At 37.9% G+C, this 25,679-nt stretch overlaps 1 protein-coding gene across 3 annotated transcripts in view; it reads left to right on the top strand.

The window, feature by feature from the left end:
* The window catches only part of BNC2 (basonuclin zinc finger protein 2), a 345,135-nt gene that overhangs the window by 238,729 nt on the left and 80,727 nt on the right, over positions 1-25,679 (top strand). For all 3 annotated transcript variants that reach the window (XM_085212791.1, XM_085212792.1, XM_085212793.1), the window contains one exon: positions 2,641-2,876. In XM_085212791.1, the coding sequence (XP_085068917.1) occupies positions 2,641-2,876 (236 nt within the window). The remainder of the gene's footprint in view (positions 1-2,640; positions 2,877-25,679) is intronic.

The raw sequence follows: 25,679 nt of genomic DNA, 5'->3' as shown, positions 1-25,679 counted from the left end.
TTCATTAGCATATATAGGAATCAAAACAATAATTTAGAACAGAAAATGGTGAGGAATGGCTTATATATGCAGAATTAGATGGATAATTCAGGACAGCAAAATTCAACTACCTATTCTCAGATTTGTCAAAAAGGTTAAAGTTAATACTCTTATCCTTACAGAAGGAGCAATGAAATGCAGGTCCTCTTTTTTTCTTTTGTCTTTTTTTTTTTTAGTTTCTTAGTTAAAGGAGCTAGTGCCCTCTTGAATCCTCCTAAAATGGTGTGATTACTTTGCTAATTATACTGCAGAAGAAATCAGGAGTACTGCAGAATAAAATCTTAACTATTTCCTTAGTAATCTCTTAAACAAAAAATAAAAGAAAAAGAAGACAGAAAAATCATTGTGAAAAATTGCATTCTCCTGCCAGGTGCAAAAGTTTTCAAGTTTTTTGTTGTTGTTGTTGTTTTTGTTTGTAGCGTGGGGTCTGCCTTTATTTTGCAAGTGTTCTGGTTCACACCCATGCAAAAATGTATGCTTTGTTGTATTGCAAATTATATACTTCAGTGCATACCCTGACTTGTTCTTTAAAAGAATAAAATGCACTGCTTTTATTTGTTTATTACATAATGTGCGGAATAAAGCCACAAATCAAAATTGGAGATCATTTCACTGTCACTTGGAATGTTAATCCAACACATGACTAGTTCTTATTTTTGTGTGTAGGCCTTTCGAGAATCAGATGTCTATAGATAGTATTACTTGAAAACAGATGTTTTTGATAAATGGAGTAGTACAGGACATCTTGTAAAAATTTCTCTCTGTTGTTCAACCAGTACACACAGTCATTTGGAAGGACCTTTTTATATTATTTCTTCTATTGCATCTTGATCTTTTTTAGGCCATTATTCTCAGAGTGGTCTCATTACATGTGGCGGGTAATTGTCCACAGAGTTTTGTGACCTCATTCTACCTATTAGCTTTATGATCCAGTCAGTAGTCTTTAGATCCAGACGTTTTACCAGCACTCTGACAATGGCCAAGCTAGAATTGTCGTCTTAAAAAATTTAAGCAAGCCACTTTTCTTCTTAGGTGAAAGAACTCGCTTATTCTCACTGTAGGCATATGATAAAAGGAAAAAAACTTAGTCAAATACTCATACATGCCTGCATACAAGCATCTCGATCTACATGGCAAAAAAATTAATTTTCTAGATTTTTCTAACTGAGTAGTTTGAAGACACATTTGTTATGGTTGTATCAAAATAACCACGTTACCAAAAAAAAAAAAGTAAAAAAATGGGTAAAAGAAAATGCAAGAAAGTATTTTTCCTGTTTATGCTTCAATCAAGTTAGAACTTGTAAATAAATCATTCCCATATCATGAAGCCCATGTAGCAGAAATGCTTTGGAAAGAAGTCCTTTTGGAAGAATAATTCCATCCTTCACATTCTGCAGTATAAATGTCCCGTAGAGAGACGTAGGACTGCGGTCCCTAGGCTTGCCAATTCCTTATCTTTTTTGAAAGTTAAATTAATATTTAAAGCTATTTATTCAAAGTTGACTTAACCACTAGAAAAGGAAAGATCAGACAAATCAGTTGCAAGAAATGAAGTATAAGGAAACCAGAACTCTTTGACAAAGTATTCCTTGGAGTAAATGTGTTGAATGAAGCCAGCGAGTAAATGATAAGGGCCTTTGCGCTCTGGATGTAAGAAAGCAATTTATCAAGAGTACATGAACTCTCCAGTGACCAAAAGCCAAAAAGAAACCAAAGTACATGAGAAGAAGTCCCTATTCGATTATTTTAAATGCTCAGAAAAAAAATTAAAAAAAAAAAAAAAAAAAAAGCTGTCAGAAGCTTAGGTGCTGCAACATGCTCTGTAAAATAAAAAAGGAAATTAAATGTAAACAGATACAAAATATAGCATGTAATGCCATTTACAGTTTCATAAAGCTTTATTTCATAAGGGGTTAAGATTTACCTGCATCCTACAAACCTTGTCTCCCTTCATCTCAAAATTAGTCATGTTGCAGTGAATAATATGAAATTTGCGCTGAATAATAAAACAAACCAATGTGTGCTACTTAGTAGCTGAATCAAGTAGTAGTGAATTCATGGTAACTCATAGGTCTAAGTTTTTAATGTGTTTAAGAGGCCTGTTTTCTTTTCGACTCCAGAAGATAAGTCTGAAGTCTTTTGCGGTCCCAGTCAATTCTGTGCAGTTCCAATGTTAGTCTTCAGTTAATTATTAATTTTTTATATATTTTTTTAAACTGATGCCCCATCCCTAGAGACATTCAAGGCCAGGCTGGATGTGGCTCTGGGCAGCCTGGTCTGGTGGTTTGTGACCCTGTACATAGCAGAGGGGCTGAGACTGGATGATCGCTACAGTCCTTTTCAACCCAGACCATTCTATGATTCTACAGTTCTCTCTGAAACTCAGGTGAACACTATTCTGCTCTGTGGTTAAAAGTTAATTAACACCCCTTGGAAAATGGGACTGTTTTGGAGTGTATCTGTGGTAAAGGATCACCCAGGTGAATCTTTCTATAGAAAATAAGCACATCTACTTTATCTGATGTGATTACATAATTCTTTGGGATTATTTTCTTGCTTTCCTATTATCTCTTCCCTTATACTTAATCCCTTCTCTTTCAGCCTTGGACAAGCTTAGTACTCAGCACCTCTACCACCCAACCCAAGTGGAGATCGTGCAGTCCAATGTTGTGTTTGACATCAGCAGCCTGATGCTTTATGGTACCCAGGCTGTGCCTGTGAGACTGAAGATACTACTTGACCGACTCTTCAGTGTACTGAAGCAAGAGGAGGTGTTGCATATTCTACATGGCTTAGGATGGACACTTCGAGACTATGTTCGAGGCTACATTCTTCAGGTAGGAAATAAAATAAAGCGTGTTTACAAACCCTTTTAATTGACATATTTTACACAGAAATATTCACTGTGCACCCAAAAGAAGAGAAAAATATTAAGCACATTTTATGTGCTGTGTTGAAGACTAATAATGACTTTGGCAAACTAAAAAATTCAGTTTTTACCTAAGCTAAAAATATGCAGTCTCTGTTGTACTGTAGTGTGCATTCGTACTTGCTTATGCTTATTGTAGGAAATACCTCGAATACTGAGGTTAGCTAACTGCAAGCCTGACTTGGTCATCTAAGGCAACTGGCATATTTTCAAGGGCTACTGTTTGATTTAAGAAAGGAAGATCATAATCATGAAACTATTTCCTTCTTATTTCTTTTCTTCTTTAGCATAATACCAAATAAAATCATAGTTTTGTTGAGAGGTGCCCTATAATGTGAGCTATCAACAGGAAAATCCTATTTGTAAATCAGTTTCTAAAAAGATAGCTTTAGATCATGTTTTACATGTGGACCGGTTGAGGTAAATTATGCAAATAAAACTCAAAATTTTAAGGACACAAAAATGAGGGAGCATGCTTACATAATGAATTTGGCCAATAATATACTAAGTTGCTTACCTGAAAAATCATATTGTCATTTGAATTCAGAAGTGAGTTATTACATTTTACAAGACTGTTTGACAGAAAATGTAATCCTATATATTTCTGAGTGCTCTTAGTTACTACTGACTGTGGGATTTCTGCATCTTCTTGAAGTCTTGCAGTTATTGAAGTAAATGTATGTGAAAAACTAAAAATTCTAGTTTCTGATTAATTCTTTACTTTCTTAGACAATGAAAGTGTGCTTGGCGTTATACAGAAAATATGAGAATTTTTATTTCCACACTGAAAAATTCTGACTGTATTTTTAAATTCTTCTTCGATTTCCTGTCTTTTGTGTGAAAGAAATAAATTACCCCTACCTAAATAAATAGCAACTCTATTATTCCATGTTCTTGAGTATTTTCTTAAATGCTCTATAGATAGATTTTTCAGAAAAATGTTCTGAATTGTAGAGCACTCATAAAGAAAGAGCAATAAAAAGGCTATTATTATTGTAATGAGATCCTATTATTAAGATACATACAAAAGTGGAGTTCTTTAATGTTTTAGAAATCTCTCAGGCATCAGCATCTATTTTATAAAAGCTAAATGTTATACATTTGTACGTTATAAATATATATTTTTTGTTCTGTTGCCAGAAACAGTGGCTGGATGGCCATGCCCATGTGGTCAGTGGAGTTAAATCCAGTTGGCAGCCGGTCACGAGCATTGTCCCCCAGGGCTTGGTCCTGGGGTCGCTTCTATTTAACATCTTTATTAATGATCTTGATGAGAGTGCACTCTTAGTAAGTTTGCAGATGACACCAAGTTGAGAGGGAGTGTTGATCTGCCAAAGGGTAGAAAGGCACTACAGAGGGACCTGGGTAGACCGGATCAATGGGCCAAGGTAAATTGTATGTGTTTCAGTAGAGCCAAGTGTCAGGTCCTGCAAGAAGTCCAGGCAATCCTACAGGACTCGGGAAGAGTAGCTGGAAAGCTGCCTGATGGAAAGGGCCCTTGGTGTACTGATGGACAGTCAGCTGAATAAGAGCCAAGAGGGTGTCCAGGTGGCCAAGAAGGCCAGTGGCATCCTGGCTTGTATCAGGAATGGTGTGGTGAGCAGGACTAGGGAAGTCATCCTGTCCCTGTACTCGGCACTGGTGAGGCCTCTCCTCGTGTACTGTGTTCAGTTTTGGGCACCTCGGTACAGAAGGAACATTGAGGTGCCGGAGCGGGTCCAAAGAAGGGCTACAAGGCTTGTGAAGGGTTTGGAGAACATGCCCTGTGAGGAGAGACTGAAGGAACTGGGGATGTTCAGTCTGAGGAAAAGGAAGCTGAGGGGAGACCTTATTGCTCTCTTCCAGTATCTGAAAGGTGCTTACAGCAAGAGCGGAGTTGGTCTCTTCTCACTGGTGACAGGTGGCAGGATGAGGGGAAATGGCCTCAAGTTGCACCACGGTAGGTTTAAGTTGGGTATTAGGAAACGCTTCTTTAAAGAAAAGGTTGTTAAGCTCTGGAATGGGCTTCCCGTGGAGGTGGTTGAGTCACCATCCCTGGATGTGTTTAAAAAAACTGCTTGGATGTGGTGCGCAGGGACATGATTTAGCAGAGCGTTGTTAGAGTTAGGGCTGTATGGTTAGGTTGCGGTTGGACTTGATGATTTTTCAGGCTTTTCCCAACCTGAACAATTCTATGATTCTAATAGAACTTACACGCTAGTATATATATGGAATATTTATACAGGTACAGATAGATATCTATAGGTGGTTGTATGATATATATGCATATATATACATGAATATTATGTCAGATATATTAATTTGGATACATAAATGATGGATACATAAACTGATAAATATTGGATTGTATTTAGTTTCCAAGATTCTGAATGTTGGTTACCAAAATGGATGAAAAAATATGATTTGCAAAGGAATTCATGTTAAAAATGCATAATTTCTAGGACATAACATTAGAAAATAAACATTTATTAAAATCAATGAGTTACTAGGAATAACATATTACAAATGTAGACTTTAGTGTTCCTTTCAGGTAAGAAGACTGAAAAAAATAGTTTCCTTGTTTTAAAAATTGTGGAATCAGGTCTATATTGATTTCGTTTTCATTGTCTGTTGTAATTACCTTAATGTATGCAAGAATGGCTTGTAATACAATTACAGAGAGGTTTACACAGTCAGACTGTCATCTACGTGTCTGAGTGGTGTAAAGGCCTATAGTAGTACACCATTAGGCCAGAGTTTGGCTTATCTGGTTAAAACTCACTCACACTATAGCCCTCAAGGCATGAATTTTAGCATTACTGCATTCAGTAGCAATATATTGGGTATTATGTCAGTTAAAGGAGAACAATTATCAGTGGAAACAAAAGGCAACTGTTAATGTTACCACATATTGAGTTGGTTAGCTCGTGGCTGTGGATTGTATTAGTGGGCTGATGAAGACTTTCTATAGGCATAGTTGAACCTGTCTGCTAAGTTCAGCCCTCTAAATCAAGGAAGTGGTTGAGCGACTGGAAGGGACACCTGAAGTTCATCTACTGCACCCTGTTCAAGCAGTGTCACTCAGAGCTGTTTCCCCAGATCCATACCCCAACAGTTTTTGGAGATCTTCAGGGATGGGGATTCCACAACCTCTTTGGGCAAAAATAAGTTTGGTTTGCAGTAAAGTTAGGAACCACAAAATATCACAAAGGGAATCTGCTCCTTTTAACATACTGTGAGAAAAGTTTTAGGAAAATAACCAAATCTCTGATAACAAAGAAGGCTTCTTTAAAAAGTAGTTCTTTTGAACTATCTGATAGAAGGAGAAGAGAAAAATACAGAGAAATTAGGAAGGAAATGCTAGTATCACTACCAGAGTGTATAGTAAGGAAAACTACAGGTATTATCAAGCAGAAGGTGTTCCATGAACCTCATGGTTGTAAAAACAACCTCACAGAATATTTTGGAGGTTTTCAGATTCAGCTCTTCCGCAGAAAAAGAAAAAAAGTATATAATACTGTAGTTAGAGAAGTATAAGGTGGTAGATTTTTTTTTTTTTTTTTTTTTTTTTTTTTTTTTTGTCTAATCTAAGAGAAATGATACCTTAAAGTTATAATGAAAGAAATGCTGGATATAGCTGTTTGGCTCTAAATAAATAAATAAATAAATAAATAAATAAAGTTTGTAGCTTTGGGAGCTTGTGCTCTGAAATATTGGAACATACAGACTGTATGTATCCTAAGATGCTTCTGCAAGAACTAACAGAAGTAACATAAAATTTAATCCTCGTTCAAGTTCCAGTGTTTACCAGTCAACCACAGTGCAAATCTACAAAACTGGCACAGAACCAGAATTTCATTCCACGTGAAGATCTGAGACATCAATCTGTGCAGAATTTGCCCTGAATCACAATGGGAGTATTAAAACACTGATATTTTCATTGAACTGAAAACTTGGAGGAAGAGATGTAAGAAATCTTAGGGTTGATGTGTTTACTCAAAAATACTTACTTTAGTATTGCTAGCCTTTTTTTTTTTCTTTTTTTTTCCCTGTTCAGAAGCTATAATGAAGCCTTTATTCCCACCAGAAAAGATACCTGCTTTCAGGAACTTTCAAGAAAAACTCACAGTCTGCTCCAGTCTAGAAAACAAAAGAAATTCCATGCCTCTCTCTAGTTGTATATTAGTTTTAGTTTTGCAGAGTGGGTGGGATTATTTGTACTCTTGCTTTGAATAATAGTGTTTCTAAATAGCAAATTAAAAAGCAGTTTGGGCAGAGAAAAATGCAGTATTTATTACTTCATTCAGTGGATGTATTAATGGACTGCAGGAAGTGAAGGAACCCTGAAGCCAGCAGAGGTAATGTGATACACTGCCTTTCACATTTGGACAGAGTCACAACCTTGCCAGTAATGGCTGAAAGACATTAAGACCTGGCATATTTTCTCTGGTCTCTCAACAGACCTAATGTCTGGTGAACAGATACCAATCTCTCAGACATCACTGAGTGACAATTGGGTCAGCAGTCTGATCAGATGGGTCGTTGGATTAATATTTTAGTGGAGGAAATTTTGACTCCCTTGTAGAAGTAACCTTCCCAACCCCATCAAGAAAAAATAAATAAATAAAAATAAAAATTCAGAGGGAATCTTTCTGGACTGTGGGCTTGTAAACCACTGCAGTCTAGAAGCTTTCTTATCTTTTACCTGTAACTGAGGAAGTAAGTTGGTGTATTTGGTTTGAAACTGTAAGTGAACCTGAAAGTTTTCTCTCTGGAATCAGCCAGTGCAGCAATTGTCTTTGCATGACAGCAAATGATTGTCAGCAGCATTAGCTGCTTTGGGTCATATTCAGCACCTGCTACTTAGAGATGCGATTAGTAACTTAGCTGATTTTGGTGAAATTACTTTTGCTGTAAAGAGCAGCACTACTATGAGTAGGTCTCCAGCTCTGGTTTGGTTCCAGCTGAGCTGAGTGAAGATGTAAGTCTGCCAGCTGTTCTTCTCTGCTCCCCACTGGAGAATACTTCACCCTTCCCGTTTGCTAGTGTAACTACATGTGTAATTGCTCCCTAGCCCGGTTCTCTCTAAACGAGCTGGGTTAGAAAAACCCTCCTGCTAAGCGCATGCAAGTTAACTCTGATTATTCTGAGAGGTAAGGGTTAGAACAATTATGCCACTAGAAGTGAACAGCTGGGGCATTCGACTTTTAACTGCAGACAGCAGGACATGGGACCACAGGCTATAATCTGACCCTATGGAAGTACTGATTCAATGTTTTATTTTTAGTAACAACTCAACACCCCTTCAACTCTCATGATCAAGTAGTTGTATTCCCTTGTGTAAAGGAGAAAAATACATATTATCTCTGCAGTAAAAGGAGGGAAGAAGAGGCGCAGAATATTTAAGTGACCAGTTATTTGAAGAATAATTTCACTTCACTCCTCTTAAAAAAATTAAATTATAAACAGTAGCTCATAGGCTGCTAGGCTCTCTGTTGGTGCTCACTATCAAGAGAAATAAAAAATTTCCCTATCTGCCTCTACCTACATCCCCCCTGGGAAAAGAAAAGAAATGCACAAAAAAGCTGGAAAATCATGAGTATGATATTGGCCCAAAAGGTGACACCATTTTAAAAGTCTGTTTGCTGGACATCACTTGAACCACTAATCCTAAAAATTAAGGTCTCAGAATCATAGAGTCATCAAATGGTTTGGGGTGGATGAGACCTTGAATATCAGCCAGTTTCAACCCTCTGCCATTAGGCTGCCCACACACCATCCAAGCTGCCCTTGAACATCTCCAGCGATGGGGCATCCACAGCCTTTGGATGGGATGTTCCAATGTCTTACCACCCTCTGAGTAGAGAATTTTCTCTGAACACCTGACCTGAATCTCCCCTCTCTTTAATTTAAAACCATTCCCCCTTGTCCTATCACTATCTGTCTGTGTGAAAAGTCAATTTCTGTTTTGTTTAAGTACTGCATACTTCAATGAGGTCCCCCAAAAGTCTTCTGTTCTCCAGACTGACTAGCTCAGATCCCTCAGCCATTCTTCCTACGAGAGGTGCTCCTGCTCTATGATCATCTTTGTCTTCTGATCATCTTCTTAATGGTAACATTCATGCTGAAAACTGATAAATTTTGAAGTGCTGCTCTGAAAGTAATGCCTCCTATTTTATTATATTGGCCCACAGTTTCAGAGGTAGATGTTGGTGGTATGGCAGTAGAGGCTGAACCTCCCTGCTGATATTCAATTACATTTTGTTGCCATGACAGATGGCAGCAGAAGAGCACTCTGACAAAATGGTGTCTGACATGAAAGTGCGTCTGTAGCAAAGGTGTGGAATTGAATTCCTCCATGAAAAAAAAAAAAAAAAAAGACTTTATATATATGAAAAAATAAAATTTACCATTGCAACCCAGAAAAGTAGCAACATCAGTATAATAAAAAAGGCTTTTGTATCCAAAGGTTGTGCATTTATTGAATTAATATATCTTCTCATTCCTCATTAGTCTGTCAACCTCTTAATACTTTGAACTTGTTTAGTTGCTATCACTGGAAAATTTTGAAGCATTTTACAAAGCAGTCACTTACGTAGTCTGTGTTTCTCTAAATATTGTGTCCTTTATACTGTCAGTGAAACTTACACAGACAAAGTTTAAGAAACAGTTTTGGTAATGTTTACATCAAAACAAAAAAAGTTGGAACCAGGCTTTTAATATGTAAGCTTATAATTTCTATAGCTGTAACATTTGTTTCATTACTTGATAATAGAGTTACCATTCTTTTGTAGCATTATTTGCTTTTTTTCAGTTTTGTTAGAAACATTGTTATTTTACATTTTCTTTCCCCTTGTAATTGTTAGTAATGCTCATATATGTTCTTTTGTTCCAACATAGTTTTTCGGTATTGGCCTCTGAGCAACTAAGACTGCAAGTATTTATCCATACTTCCAATCTCCCAGTATAGATGGAATTTAAACCTGGGTTTTTTCAGTATGTGTCTCTTTCTTTCCATTCCAACTGAGTTCTGTTGTATTTTGTTTTTTTTTCTTTCTCCCATCCCCTTCCACCTTTTTTTTTCTTTTTTTTTTTTCCCTTGCTTATCTTCCCTCCTTCAGCCTCACCTTAGTTTCACAGAGATGAAAAGGATCTGTTAGATGATGTGTCCATCTCCTGAGTTTTTCATTCCTCCCACAGCATCACCGCATGCTAATATTTGCGGCTGTGATCATCTGGAAGAGTTTCTGCTCTCCCCTGCGAGTTAGTTTAGCATGACTCCCCTGCACTTCTGTGAAACAGAGATTCTCTGCTGTGCCCCTTGCTCCTTTGTATTCATCTCAGCTGTACTAATCCAGGAGTGACTATCCTATCTCTACTCTAAAGAGAAAGAAAAAAAGCTGAGATAAACCTTTAAGGACTGAAGAGGGAGATAGGAACCAGAGCACAACTGCTGAGCCTCAGGGAAGCACAGTTGTGTATGAGCAAAGCAGTGTCACTTTTTCTGCTGTGTGAAGTGCTTTCAGATTTTCTCTGTATCTGCATTAACTTACCTAACATCTCCCCGTTGCTTTTGATGACTTACCTCTAGTAGTAACACTACCAAGCACACTAGTGCTACATGACTCTATTGATCATGACTGTTAGCTCTTGGACTTGGAAAGAATAAAAGTAAAGGCCAAAGAGTTTGATGGCTGTTTTGAACGCCACCAGGGCAAGTTACGTGACAACAGATGTCTTAGTAACATGCAAAGATCATTTGGATTTCCATAATATGTGTGGCTGGAGAGCTGTGCTATTGCTGCTCTGTGTCTTGCATCTTGCATGGGTAATGAAGCAGAGGGCTCCGTAACCCCTGATGACCAACAACAGTATACACAATGCTAGTTCTTAATGACTACTATGAAATAGTCAAGCCTTTATAACCATAGCACTTCACATGGCTCAGAAATGCAAAGATGGCCTTTTTAATAGCAAACATTTTTGTCTACGGAGATGAAAAAGAGCTGTGTTTCTTCTACCTATGATACTTGCTGTTTTCAGCACTGGACTCAGACACAGTGGTCCACAGTGGTCCACAGACTGATGTAGTTTCACACAGCTGGGCACAACTACAGATACAAAGTGGGGAAATGGCTGTTTCTGAAAGTCTGTCAGACATATGCCAGGACTATGTGTGCTTTCTTTTAAAATGTAGCTGAAAAGCTCTTCACCTGCCAAGGCTTGAGTTCATGGTCCTGTGTTTCTCTTCTGATAGTTGATGAAAAAACACTAAAGCAGAGTGAGGGATGAAGGAGGTGGGAGGAATAGTTCACTCCTTGGGCCGGTTTAGGTGTGAGTGATGCCATCAAGCACTGCTGGAGAACCAGAGCCCTGAACTTGAGTCTTGGCAGGTAAGCCAAGAAGGAAACTATTTCCAGCTTTCTTTCTTCAGAATCTGTTTGAATTTGTATTAACTGTTTATGGTCACAGAAGGTTTTCAGTGAAATACACATATATATACATAAATAAATGCTATCTATGTTAATGTTACTAATAAATCACATTTATGTATGTGTATGTGTGTTTGTGTGTATGTGACTAAATTCTCACTTTTTCAGACTGATTCACCATGGGTGAGGGGCTCCACCACCCCTTCCTCCTAGACTGGCGAATCACTTTTCATGCAGACGATTGCCTTGTTGAATCTTTCATCAGAAGATATCCTGCACTATGCAAAGAAATATGACCATCAAATTAAGGACACAATCTTGGGATTACTTTCTATCTCAATTTTCTTGTAATAAATGCAGTAAAATATTATAAAACAGAGAAAACAAAAGGATATAAAAGTGTTGATCAAAGGCAAATGTGTGTGTTCTGGGAATTTGGGGGAGGAAGGTAACTAGATAGGTCAGGAATCCAAGGAATTAACATAATTCTTCTTAGAAATAGAGCTCAAAGATTAGAACTTCTGCTTTTTTTAGACTGTCCTGTCTACCACTGACCTTGGGTGGAATTCACATCATGACCTTGGAGGTGATAAGGTCATGGTATTATCCACTCAGCTATACATCACTGGAGATTACCTCAATTAGAAAATACAGAGTGCAGACCACTGCACTTTAATGGATTTAAGACTTTTCCCACTTCAGATACCTCTGGATCTGAGTTTAGGGGTGGTTTTTATTGTCTGCATGTCAGCACTGGCTTCAGGCACTCATGAAATTTAGGCCCACAGACACTTAGGAATCAGGAAGGACCACAGAGAATCAAACTTGTCATCTGTCCAGCATTGGTTGATTTACTGCTTTTCTTCAAGTCCAAGGAATCTCAAGGGGACTTTTTCCCTTGCAGCACTGATCTTTCCTTGAGGTTCTAGTGCCTGTCCTGAGCAATAAGAAGGAATAACAGTGAAGTGTGATTGGCTCTTATTAGGAGGGGTAAATGTCATTAGCACTTACTGTTGCCTTCTAGGCAATCAGAGCACAGACAGATAACCCCCCTTTACTATCCACGTATATTTTGAATCTAATGAAGATGAACTCATATATTTTAATTAAGAAATTTACTTTCCTGTACAGAAAAATCATCTGTGATTTGGTTGTCATTTCGCACCACGTCCTAGAATTTTGAATACTTAACTTGAAGCCGGGAAACATACATTATCCAACTGGCTCTAATATATTAACTTGCTGCATGAGTCCTTTGTGCTTCAGCTTGATTTCTCTCCTCCCCCACGGCTTTTACAAAATGTTCTAATCATCCCAATTAATACTTGAATGTTGTTAATTAATGTTTATGAAGTGCTTTGAGATCATCTAATGAAATAGAATGTGTAATTAGTATTGTTCTTTAGTCAAATTCTGAAATATCACCACCACTGGAACAGCAGTTTCAGTAAATAATATTTTAAATAGTCTTTTTAGCAAATGTAAGAGGAAGAATTTTTTAAATGTTTTGCCTTTTATAGCAGAGAAAAAATATGTCTGTTTATATCCGATGTCGTCTTTAAATCCATGGTGAATCTTGCAAGAGCTTTAAAAGGGTTAGAATTGCACCCTGAAGTCTTACATTCCTTCTTCTTATATTGATGTGGAACTCTGTGTCACTAACCAACAGTTATCCTGCAAAGCAGGAAATCACATGGAGAACAGGTAGAATTTTAGGACTTCCGGTCCTGTGCACAGCAGCTTGCTATGTTTTAAGTATATGTATACACTTGCCTTGTGACATATATGTGATAGTAGAGTTTACATCATTACATTCTTATCTGTGCAGTGTGAATATTGGATGTCTTTAACCTGTGTTCAAGTTGATATGTGATAAAGGAAATGAACCTACTCATGAAGTTACTTCCAACTCTTAGAGTAGTTGGAGATAGTGAGGACAATGCCTGGACAACTTAGTCTGCTCTGCTGGTTCAATACCTGAGTGAATCCTTTGTGCCTAGTGACTTCAGAAAACGATAGTCCCTGTAAAAGGTAAACATGATTTTAATATGAAATGGTTTACTGCCCTCAGAGATTTTAAGCTTATAAAATTCAGGTACTGAATACTGTGAGATTGATTTAAAAGATTAGTTTTTATAAAGTCTAGTTTATCTTTCCTTGATACACTGGAGAATGTTTGAGATTTTTGAAAAACTGAAATAATTGACTATTCTTAAGTAGTACTCCTGAATACCAGAGAAAATATTAAATAATTCTACTGGTAACAATTCAGTCACTTCTCATGTGTAACCTGGTTTCCTTAGGAGGAAGCTACAGGAGTGTTTCAAAAAATGTCAAGGGATAGAAAACAAAGTTATTCTCTCTGATTTTTTGTCTCAGAGGGATGGGAGGTACTGGATATACCTACTAGAGACCCAGGACATCCCTTTTCTGCCACAGTTAAAAGCAGATAAATGTTTCTTCAGAGAAGGGGTGTGGAATTTAAGAGGGTATGAAGAATGATGAGAAATAAGCAATGGCTGTAGTAGATTTCTAACATAATTTGTCATGAAGTTTCTGAGAAACGTAGGTGTTGGGAGATGTACAGATCTATTCTGGGACACCTGACCAGCAGAGGACATGTGGTCAAGAGATAACAGAGGGTGCTGGTTGTGACATACATACCCTCTCTGCACTGGTCACTTTTAGCTTTCATTTGCAAGCTTGAGGAGCCTGTGTTCCACAAATCAAATATAGCTAGCAAACTGATTTTATATTAAACGCTTCAAATGCCTCTTGAAAGATTAAGTTTTCATAGTGCCTACATATATATATATATTCTCAGAGTCTGGTACTTGGTGTGTTTTGAACTGAACAGCCCTGTAGCTTTTTATGTGTTTCAATTTGCTAATTTTATTACTCTGTATTAGTGCAGTACTGTTGTATGTAGTATGTATGCAATATTCAAATTGTAGGCCTGGGGTGGGAGTGTTGAATCTAGTAGTTCAAAGAATTCTGCTGTCTTGAAGAGTTAAATCAATCTTTGAGTCAATTTTATCTTTGGGTCAATTTTCTTGGGCCTAGAAACAATGTGACATAAGTAACTTGAGCCTTACACTTTCATCAGAGTCAAAGAAATATAAAAATACCAAGCATTTGCTTTTAAGTTTTTATTTATTGGGGTTTGGTTTTTTTTTGGAGAGTAGTAAACAAAAGAATCAATGGAAATATAGTACTTTATCATGAAACTGCTTGTTATGTCAATGTAAAGATTTGTTTGGAGCAAGATAAGTATATCAATGCAATTGAAAGTTTTATGGACTTTGAAGTATTTGTGAGAATTTAAATGTCAAACCAGTGTCAGGTGCTATAGAATTGCCTCAAACTGCAATCTGAAATGAAGGTATAGATGTACTTTTCAGGCCTGAAAAACAGCTTCGCTAACATAGCATGAGTTTCTGATATTAGTTACTCCAGATATCAGATATACATCAGTAGAAATTCGCCCTGTTGCAAGGCTGCTTTACATTGCAGTGCTCTGTGACTGGAAGTCCCCCACCAAGGTACTCAGGTTCACTTCTGCTGACTGCTCAACCCTCAGTTCTTACACGATCACTCTGCTAGAATTTCAGTAGCCTTTGCAGCATACAAAAGACCATGTGTTTTTTTTGTATTTTTTTAGTAGTTATTTGGAGGGGCAGGGCTTATGTGACAGTGATCTCTATAACTATTTTCAGCTCTGTTCAAGGGAGAGGAAGAAAGTGCTGCAAAAGCATGAAGCCTCTACAAGCTTTGTGTACTTTAAACATTTCATATCTTCAAAGTCAACCAGTCTACTCACATGTTTAGGAATATGCTTGTATATTTTTCTGAATAAAAGCCTCAATGACGGTTTGTCAGATTAGTCAGCTGGGTTGTGAAACAGTTCCTTTCCTGTAAGTAAGCATTACCCTTGGCTTAAAAAAAAAACGAATAGAAGGTTGTGAGAACTCCATGATAAAGAATGTGCCAATTTAAGATCTTTCCAAAGATCTTTGCTTTATTTTTAATTGTTTTCAGAGGATAGACTCTACCTTTGCCCTGTGCAGTTTTTTTACATCTCATAAAGCCAGGCAGAATCCAGGGATCATTTGTGTCAGTTTTCACACATTAGTTCTCTGTAATTAAGCCAATTTTTATCATGAGGGCCAAAGTCCTTTTCTTCACATCCTTAATGGCCAGAGATTGTCTAAAGGAATTTCATCACTTCTTAGTACCAGATTGGTGTTCTTTCTCCTGTCCTGCTCCAGTAAGAAATTTGTTGGGATAGGTGGAAAAAAGAATAACATCAAGCATGAGGCCTACCTGTCCATTTCCTCATTCTCTGTGGACCAGATCCATTGAAGCTGCTGTATCCCTGATGCCTTTCCCTTCTAGCCACCCTATAGCACAGGGAGCCCAGGCTTTAACCTGAATACTGAGCTGAGTACACAGGAGGTAGAGATCATGAGTTGAATTTCTGTTCCTTTTGAAATCTGTGGACATCATTTACCAAATAAATATCCTCCGTGAAAAAGAGGTTTGGAAAAGCATTTCTAGTACTTCTTAACACATGACTGACTCAGATGTTGTGAAGAGCACAGTACTCTGAGCAAAGAATCAAACACAAAGGAGAGAAGAATTCTTACATGTCACATTTCCTGCAAATTTTGTCATGTTTAGAAATCACCTCTTCCTTCCTAGTATCTTAATGACTTATTGCTGTTAGCAGCATGTCGTTTGTGTCACTAAGGAAGTTATTATGAATCCATAAAAATCAAATAGTACTGCATTTTTTGGAGGAAAACAGAGGAATTCTGCTTTATTAGATGGACTCTGTGTGAGGAGTTTTAAAGAATATCATATTGGATACAATAAATGTTTTGTGTAGTCCTTGCAGTATTAATTCTGACGTAGTTAGATGGTAAATAATGCTTACTGTTATAAAACAAATGCACTTACAGTTTACACCGTCTGTTTTATAATAATTTCATACCTCTTTTGTTTGTTTTTGCTAGAAGATAGCTGACAGGTATATCTTTGAAGTTACTCTTTTTACCTACACAATTTTGTAAAATTAAATTTCGGTTTTACCTTTTCCGCATACAGCAACAGGCACTCGTGTCTCTATGCAAACTTGACTGTCCAAATCTGCACTTCCAAATTCACAGAACTATCCCTGGAGAAATTTTACAAAAATTGACATTTCAGTTTTCATCTATGAATACAGGAAAGGATGTTGTCATTTAGAGACAGACTCTGATATTTATTTTAGTAGTGCCTTACTTAGGAAGCAGTGTAACCACTTATGCAGTGAGGCTCTGTTTAGATGGGCTGGAGATATCAAGGTCACCTTGATCACCATAAATTCTGTGGATTTTAACAGTTAAGTGAATAATCTTTCATCTGACTCTATCCTGACTCCTCTTGCATGTGCCTGTTTAAACAAAAAATAAATTTTACAACAGTAACAAGGTATTCAATCAACAGTTTGGGGAGTATGAGTGTAGGCAGAGAAAAATTCAAAAGGCCAAATCCCGCCTATATTCAGATCCTGGTTCTTTCACTGTACCTTTGAAAATGACTGCCTGATTGTTTTACATCCAGCAGTTAAGCTGAATGAAAAAAATATTCCACAATGCTTCACATTTAATAAAAATGCATAATGGCCAACTGTAAGATAAAATGTAACAGCCTTACTCAGCTTCGACTGTATTTTTAAATATTGATTCACAGTTTGAGAAGCTCAAATGCTGATCAAATGCACCAGTTGTCCATGGGAACCATAATGGAAAGAAAAAAAAAAAAATTTAATCTCATGAAAAGCAGGTTATGAGCATGCTTGGCTAATACCATCCTCCCCCAACACATCTGTGTGCGAGTGTGCACGGAGCTATTTGCCTTTTAGTGATGTTCACTTTGAAATGCCTGGGTTGAAAGCTTTGGACCAAATCCTGCAAACAGCTATGCTACTGAATCCGTTTATATCTTTATATTTTAACAACTCTGAAGCTTTCTGAAGTGTAAACCATTTCTGGCTCACATATCTCCTCTAGAGCATGCAAGAGCACAATACCCCTATGGCAAAAGAAATGAGAAGTGGCAGTAACCATAGGTATAAACTGTTCCTTCCCTTCACCTTGGAGGAACCCAGCTGTTTCTGACTAGCCCACTTTTTTTTTCTTTCTTTTTTTTTTTTTTTCCCCTGCAATTTTTCATATCCATTTCAGACTGTATTTCACAAGAAGATGAATTTGGAGCTTAAGCATTCTATTTGTAATCATTTTTCCTATTATTCCTATTTATTGTTTTTTTTAAACATTAGCTGTTAGATGCATTTTGTTGGAGATTAGAAATCTCTTTCAGGTCAGACATCTAGTGCAAGGTTTCCCACCTTTTGCTTTGAAGCACTGAAGTAGGTGGAGCATCTGATTATTTTCCTGACACCTAGCTAGTCTTACTGATTTTAACTGCTCTAGTATGTTAAAAGACCACAAAAAAACATTTATGAAATTCTGATTTTTTTTTTTTCCTGCTTCTCTTAGAGAGTACAAGAGAGTACAAGAGAAATAAATTTGAATGATTTTTGCCTAGGCTACTTTTAATATACTCAGAAGTAAACTGCTTCATTCCTCTGGGAAAAACTGGGTAACTATATTATTGTAGATATTGTAAGAATATTATATTATAAGCTTAACAATGTGGCTTTCAAACTTGGGAGGGGACCAAAGATTGAAAAAAATTATCTCAACAATAGAAATATATTATTTCTCATATCAAAAGAAAACTTCTTCAAAAACATTTCCTTTGCTTATTATATTTTCCCCCCATTTATTCTTGTCAGTACAGGACACATTCAGCATCTGTTCTCTTGCAAAAGCCCTCAGGAAAAATTAAAAAGCTGTTCTTGCAAATTCATCATTATTATTAAGAACCATAATTTACCTCATGGTTATCTCAGCCCTTTTCTAGCGCTTATCTGCACTCTGTGATGACATTGCCTTCTTGAGCAAGGCATCGTTCCAGCCTCGTCTCATCTCTCCCACCTTAATTTGTAGCGATGCGTTGCAGTTTGGTGACAGGCATTTGTTCGTGCTTGAATAACCCAAGATTTGAACTCTACAGTTTGTGGCATCCATGTAATGCTTAGCAGTGGGTACAGCTGTTAACTATTCGCTTATAAATAATCTTTTTCCCCTCTCAACCTGTCTCCCAGGTAGTGTACCTGTCACCATTAATAACTCATCGGCAGCTCCCCAGTGATTTGGCCCATCACTTGTCATTCACAGTGGAGTGCTGCTCCGGCCTGCTATTGAAGCTCACACAAGCTCCTTTATCTGTTCACTCATCCCAGCAGCTGCGTTGTTTCATGTTTCTGACTTGTGGGAAATTGTGCGGATGGCTTCTACAGTTAGGCACCTGAACTGTCCCTTGTCATCTCTGGCTGTGCACTGAGTCCTGTCTTTGGGCACTATAACGCTGTCTGCTTCAGACAGTGAGAGATGTTGTAATTTGTTTTAAGTCAGTTCTCACCTGGCTGCACTGATTTCATTGCAGTCTTACCCCTGGAGTTCGTTTGGGCCAGCATATGTAACAATTATGTGCACACGTTTATTTAATACTGAACAGTTTGCCTTACTGTTTATTTTTACTGTGCTAGTAGTCTCAGTGCTGCATATAATCCAGAAAGCAGAACAAAAAGGCAATTGAGACTCCATATGAAGCACTTCTTTGGGCATAGTAAGGAGAGGGAAAGATAAAAGTAACTCACTCTAGTTGCCACCTTATTATAAAAATTAATTCCATTATTGTGGTAACAGAATAGTTGTCCCTTCTCTTTCAGGGTGCTATTTCTCCTTTCCTGTAGAACCCTGATTGGGTTATGTATGATCACCTGATTCTGTTGCTCAGTCAAAACTTACTGTAAGTGTGGTGCATTGTGTGAATAGGAAACACGTCGAGACCAAGGCAATAAAGAGGCAGGTCTCATGAACAAAGACAGTGCTTTTGAAAAGTGAAAGGATACACAGCTGCTGCATTAGATTTGTAGCTGCAAGGACAAGACAGTTTGTGCTCTACCTATTTTGTAAGTAGAAATTGTGGCAAAGTGAGTTCCGTTTAACAACTTCTTTTACATACATCAGTAGAGATGGTACTTTTCGGTTTGAACACTGAACTTGAATTAATAACTAATTTAAAGCTTTTTCTGAGGCTGCTTCTGCCAAATCATTGAACATCAAATCAGAAATTAAGGAAAATCAGAGCTTTCTGCAGGAATGTATCGTGAGGAAGGCACTGCTGGGAGAAAATGCCTGTGCTGATTTGCTTGGATAATGAGTTACAGGTATCTCCAAGAGGTAGAAATCCTATACTAAAAGGCACAAAGATGAAACAGTCCCTCCAGACTTCGCAAAGCTCTAAACCATTGATCATATGTAGGTATGTTGTAAATGAATGTGCACGATTGATTCCTAACAAGAATGTTATACCTTGTACATTTAAGGCTTTTCCTCTGGGCTGCAGGGTGAGTAGTACTATCCTGCAGGGCACAAAAAGCAAAAGTGTCTTGCCCAAAGTAACACTTCAGTGGTCCAATGCATCAGTAGAATATTTGATCTTTATTCCTGGGGTTGTGTGGTATTAGTTATCTAGCTAACCAGCTTGCTGACTTTGTAGGATTGGGTGCAAGTCTTGTGAAAGTAACTGGGAGAAATCCCACTGCAGGCAAGAGTGTAAGAGCTATGCACCACTTCAGACTTTATTTGAGGATGCAATGCAGACTGTGTCGAGGCAATTCTGGCCCCATATGGGAATTCCACCCTGGGAAAGAACTGGCATAGAGCTTCACTTTGGGCATCAGTGTGCTGGACTGCTCCGTTCTCATGGGACTGCTGGTCGGAAGCTCTTCTTTTTGTTGAAATAAAAGCTTCTTCATCACAATTAATTATTAAGAGTTCCAGGGCTCTATTATATATTTATATGTTCTTGAGAGCTCTTCTCTTACACTCTCCCTCTCTCTCTCTGGCGTTATAATGTCGTTCTGATAGCTGTTCACTCGCTTCATTGCATTCTGTCAGTTTGTGGTCCTCTCACCCAAACAAGAGGACATTGTATTGCAGAGAGGATCACAAGAGACCAACAAAGACTGGAGGCACTGTGAGTTAGTTCAAGACTGCTCTATTTTTAATTCTAATAAAAGCAAGTTCTATATTGATTTGGGATAATTAGACACAACTTTCACTTTTAGAATGCTTTTACCTTACTGTGGACTAGCTCTCCAGTGTGTTTCATGGATCTGTTTGGGTACAGAATGCTTTCCTAATTGATGGTTCCAGCTGTTTTCTGCAAGGATAAAATTATCTGTCCCCAAGTTTGCATGTATTTTCTTTTTTGCTTTCCTTTCTGTCACATGTTTTTATTTACTTACCCCTCTGTTGGTGAATACTTGCTCTCAAGGAAATCTCTGAACATGCACACACATGCACGCACACCTTGATTCATGCTATCCTCTACCTCTTCAGCAGTTGCTCTCAAAAAGCACTCAGGCAGCAACACTCAGGCAGTAATGCATGTTGCTGGTTTGTTTCACTACACTCTCTTTGGATTAAAAAGAACTTACTTTCTACTGGGCATGGTGGGGTTAAAAAAAAGTTAGTGGTTTGGCACTTTCCAGCTGCTTCTCAGGAGAATATAAAGTGCCTGTGGATCAGGTCCAAACCAGTGGATGTTAAGAGAAGGAGAAAAAAAAAGTTAGCTGAAGAGCAACATTCTTGTGTGACTTCATTACCTTCTGTCGTGTTAAAAAAAAAAAAAAATTGTTTTGCTTTACAGTTTTAAACACTCACAAAAAGTTAGAAGCACCAAATGACCTCCAGGCCTGTTGGCTTTCCAGACTCAGTTTATCAAGTCTCCTCCGCCTTTTTCCCCGTAAAAATCCAGAGTGAAGTGTGAAAAGCATCAGAAAGTCTCATTTGTGCCAGTGCAGCCTTTTAGTCGCTTGCCAGCACCTTCATCTCTTCATATGTTTCTAGCTAAGGTCTAACATGGAACAAAAACCCGACAGCAATAGAGACCAGATGCCGGTATTTCTTCTCTGTCACTTGGCTGCTGAGCAGATGGAATTTATATCAATCGGGCATGCTAGGAGGAAGAGGCCGTGGCAGCCAACATGTGGAACTGGGGCTGAGTGACATTTTTGCTAATGTTTTGTCCTTGTAGAACATTATGCTTCCTCTTTGCTTATGAGCTGTGGTTTTCCTGACTCAGACGAGGTTCCAAGCCCAGCTGGAATGGCTGTCCCCCCACAGCCCCCCTTTCAAGGGAGTGCTGGGAGCGATGGAGGAGTAGTGGGGCCCTGCACAATGGAGCTCTTTATTAAAATACCTGACATCTGCATGCAATGCACCCAGATCGTCTTAGCTGAGCACAGGAATTCACTGGGCATTACCAGTCATTTTTTGTCTGGTTTTGTATGCTTGTTTGATTTATATAATGAGTGAATGCCTCTGGCAAAAGTGTACCTTGAGCATGTTATTGGACAGGAGCAATTTCCAGAAGGTATTGTCATAGATGGTCTCAGAATAAGAGTATTAAAACTAAAACACAGCCTTTTTCTTTCTGTTTTCAATCACTGCTTGGAAGAAAAAAAAAAAAAAAAGAAAGAAAAAAAAAGTGAAAAAGCTAAACCTTGAGAAAACTTCATAAAGCATGAAGTACTCCAGTTCCTTCTTGATGAGGCCATTCTGCAAGCAAGGATCATGTGCGACAGAAGCCTGAGAACAGACGCGAGGCAAGGTGATATCAAGACCTCCTACATATGAAAAGTAACCATCAGTTTCCCAAAGAGAATACCAAAGTCAGCAGGGAAACAAAACAAGTGGAGATAGTCAGTTTCAAAAGTAAGAGAAAAAAAGAACGTTTTGTGAGAGGAGGGTCACAATGATGTATTTCTGATGCAGTTCTGAAACTGTTACTCGTCCACGTGAGCAGCAGTGTGGTGAGTAAACAGAGGGCTTCTTGTGGGTAAGGAGCTGCACCGATCTGACTTCAGCATGAGGAATTTATGCATGTATCCAAATTAAATGATTTATAATCACTCGTGCAATTAATTTTAAATCAAGCTTAGCCACATATGATAGAAAAGTAAAACAAATAAAAAGGCTTGAGTGCAATAATTTGACAGAATTGGTTGCTCTCTTTAATGGGGGAGTGGGACAGGAAATATGAGTTTTTGGATCCCCAAAGACTTCAGTTTGACCTGCACATCTCATCCTTATAACCAGGCAGTCTCCCTTCATCCGAGAATGCCTTTGTAGCCTGTCAATTTCTCTCCTGGTTCATCTGAAAGGGTCCCTAGGGAGCTGCTGCAAGGTGTTACTTCCTCTGTCATGTTGTGAGTGAGCTGTCTGAACACAGAATTGAGCCGGTTCAGCAACAAAGGGCTGAATGCATTCACAGGCTGTGGCCCTTTAAGAGTTACAAAGCGTTTGCTTCCAGGTTAAACTGCTGTCTAGGGTTGGAGCTTTGCACCGTTCTCATGTGCTGCACGTTGGCCCAGCCAGTTCCGAGGAACCCAGGGCACTCAGCAAGTCAGGTCAGGCAACAAGTCAGTGTCATGTACATTTGAGGGGAATGTGAATCATGGTCCTTCAGCATTCTAAAGCAACGAACCATATTTAGTAGCACAGCGCTAAAGCAACATGTAAGCATTAGGTGAATGTGTAAGATGAACTGAATTTCAGTGCACAGCGATGCAACAGTTGGAGACCATCTGCATCTTAGGTCCAGTCATGCAATCTCTTATTCCAGCGTAAGCAGGAGTAACCCCTTCTAGATCCAAATATTTTTTAATTTTCTTCTCTTACCTGGAAGTGCTCTTTTCTTGGTGAAGTTGAGGTCATAATGGAATACATTTTTTACTTCCTCGAAGTACATCCATTTGTGTCCGGGAAGGCATTTGGCTTTTTTTTCTGTTCTCTCATCCAGTCATTTAAATCTCATCTGTAAAATGAAGATGAAGGAAATCTATTAGACAACTCTCCTATGCTTCTCACTGGAGGGATGCTTGTGATAAGTAATGTTTCTATAATGTTTTTGTCATGTTTAAGTATGGCAGGCAAAAAAATTCCTTTGGGTAAAATTATATTCATGTGAAAACCATACTCAAAATTAGATTGATTTCTAATTGGTTTCACCTCTGATATTTTACAACAGTGTAAGAACAGGGAAAAAGAGGGAATTATCACAGGTAATAGGCTTTGCCAGTAAGTTTAGAATTATTCATAGTGAGGTTGCCATAGAGGACCATAACTGGCTCTCATTTTCCTTTGAAGATTGGGATGTGTATCTTGACTCCCACCTTCTCAACCCTCACATACACAGAGGTAAACAAATGAGCTTTGTATGTGCCATTGCAGTAAAATCCATAATTCTCCACGAGGCCTGAGGAAACAGGATTTTCCTAATTTTTAAATCTTTTTTTTTTTTTTTCTCTCTAAGTAAAATCAATTAACCTGTACTAGTGACAGTACATGAGTAACATGAGTTATTTGGTACCGATTTTAATTTTTGCTAGTTGGAAATAAGACATTCGTGCACATGGACACCACTTCCTCGTATCATTTTAGATGTCATTAGGGCTGCAGATCTTGGCTATTATTTAATTGTATTTTGCTTATACACAATGTAAGAGAAAAAAATGCCATATAGGGGTATGTAAATGGCTGATGTTTCACAGCCTGGATGAGCTAGCCTCTCCTTCACACACACACACAAACACACACACCACTGCAGAACAGTACATAAACTTAATAAATCTGAGTCTTATCTGAATCTGCAGCATTTGGTGGAATTGCAGGGAAAGCTGTCAGCACAAGAAGCCTGTGAAGCCTCACATGGGTTTGGAATACAGCTTCCAGATTTTCCAGCCTTGACATGGTAGTTCAGTTTACGCTCACTCTTGAGCTCTGTGTTTTGTATACAGTATGTCACTTCTCTGCTTTAGTTGTGTCAGGACAGCTCTGATCAATTTGAGCTACAGTTACATATAGTGCATTTTAATATAAAGGTAATGAAATTATGCAGTCATCTTTAGTTTTTCTGTTCAGGAAAAGATACTAGTGTAGTTTCTGATTCTGAGGGACTGAACCTGATGTGCTAATCTGAGAAACGAAGACCACAGTAATAAATCTGCGGGTAGTGTGAAATCATGAAAAAAGACATTTTGAGAGAATATCCAGAAAAGCAAAGAATATGCTTGAGTACCCCCAAAATGACTATTTTTCATTGCTTCTATGCCAGCTGTTGGTATTGCATGTATAAATGCCAGGTTTGAAATGTGAAAAGAGGAGTAAAATTTGAAGTTACCTTCCCAGATGTGATTTTTAAAGCTAGTTCCAAGTTTTGCTTTACGCTTTGAGCAGATAAATCTCTGCTTAGACAGTACATCTAGTATGTCATTTTCTTCATGTAGCCTTGAGGTGGACTTCATTATTGATTGTAATGCTCTCTTGCTTTGAATAATGAAAACAAGATTATACTTTACATGGCAGTAAGATTTTTTGAATCAGGCTCTTTATCAGTGTTAGCATATGACTAAAGGATGATGTAGAAGACGGAGACAACAGCACAAATATGTATGTGTAACAGTCTTCTCAGATTTTTAGGAAATTTTATCTGTAACCTTTCTTGCCTGGAAGGAAATCAATGCAATAAGAAACTATTGTTTTTCTATGAATAAATCAAAAAATATGAAAATAAAGAAAACTATTTCAAATATTTCAAATTTGAGATTGAATATTTGATCACTGTGTATACAGCATAGGGGAAGATACTAAGAAGTAAAGCAAGAAATAAGCCTTTTGCACTGAATTCACAATTCTCTTTGTAACTTCTCAGGGTTAAAAAAAAAATCAAAAAACATGCTCACAGAGTTGAATATTTAACTGAATTTTGTGGCAGAGGACTGGGAAATACAGAGGAGCTCTTGTGTTTACCAGGCCACCCCGAAAGGCAAGAGGGCATAAGGCACTTATAAACAGTGGCAGAGCACAAGCAATGTTGTCTTTGAAAAGTTTTCATTTTTCCCTTGAATCAGCTACAGTCTTTTGCTTAAGGTCACCACAGTTTGCAATCTTTGGCAGAAAGCTTCTTCCATTTTTGGTAGTGGCAGTCTGAATTTTTTGGAAATGTTTTCTTCTCAAACTGCCATTATCTTCCAAACCTGTTTCATGTTATCATTGTCAGATGCTTCTTCCCTGAGTTTCTCAGAACAAAATGTAGTATTTTCCTGGGATTGGGCTGTG

Source organism: Meleagris gallopavo, chromosome Z (genome assembly GCF_905368555.1).
Source record: "Meleagris gallopavo chromosome Z, MGAL_WU_HG_1.1, whole genome shotgun sequence".
NCBI lineage: Eukaryota > Metazoa > Chordata > Aves > Galliformes > Phasianidae > Meleagris > Meleagris gallopavo.
The sequence above is the reverse complement of the archived record's forward strand: the minus strand, read 5'-3'. Positions and strand labels throughout refer to the sequence as shown.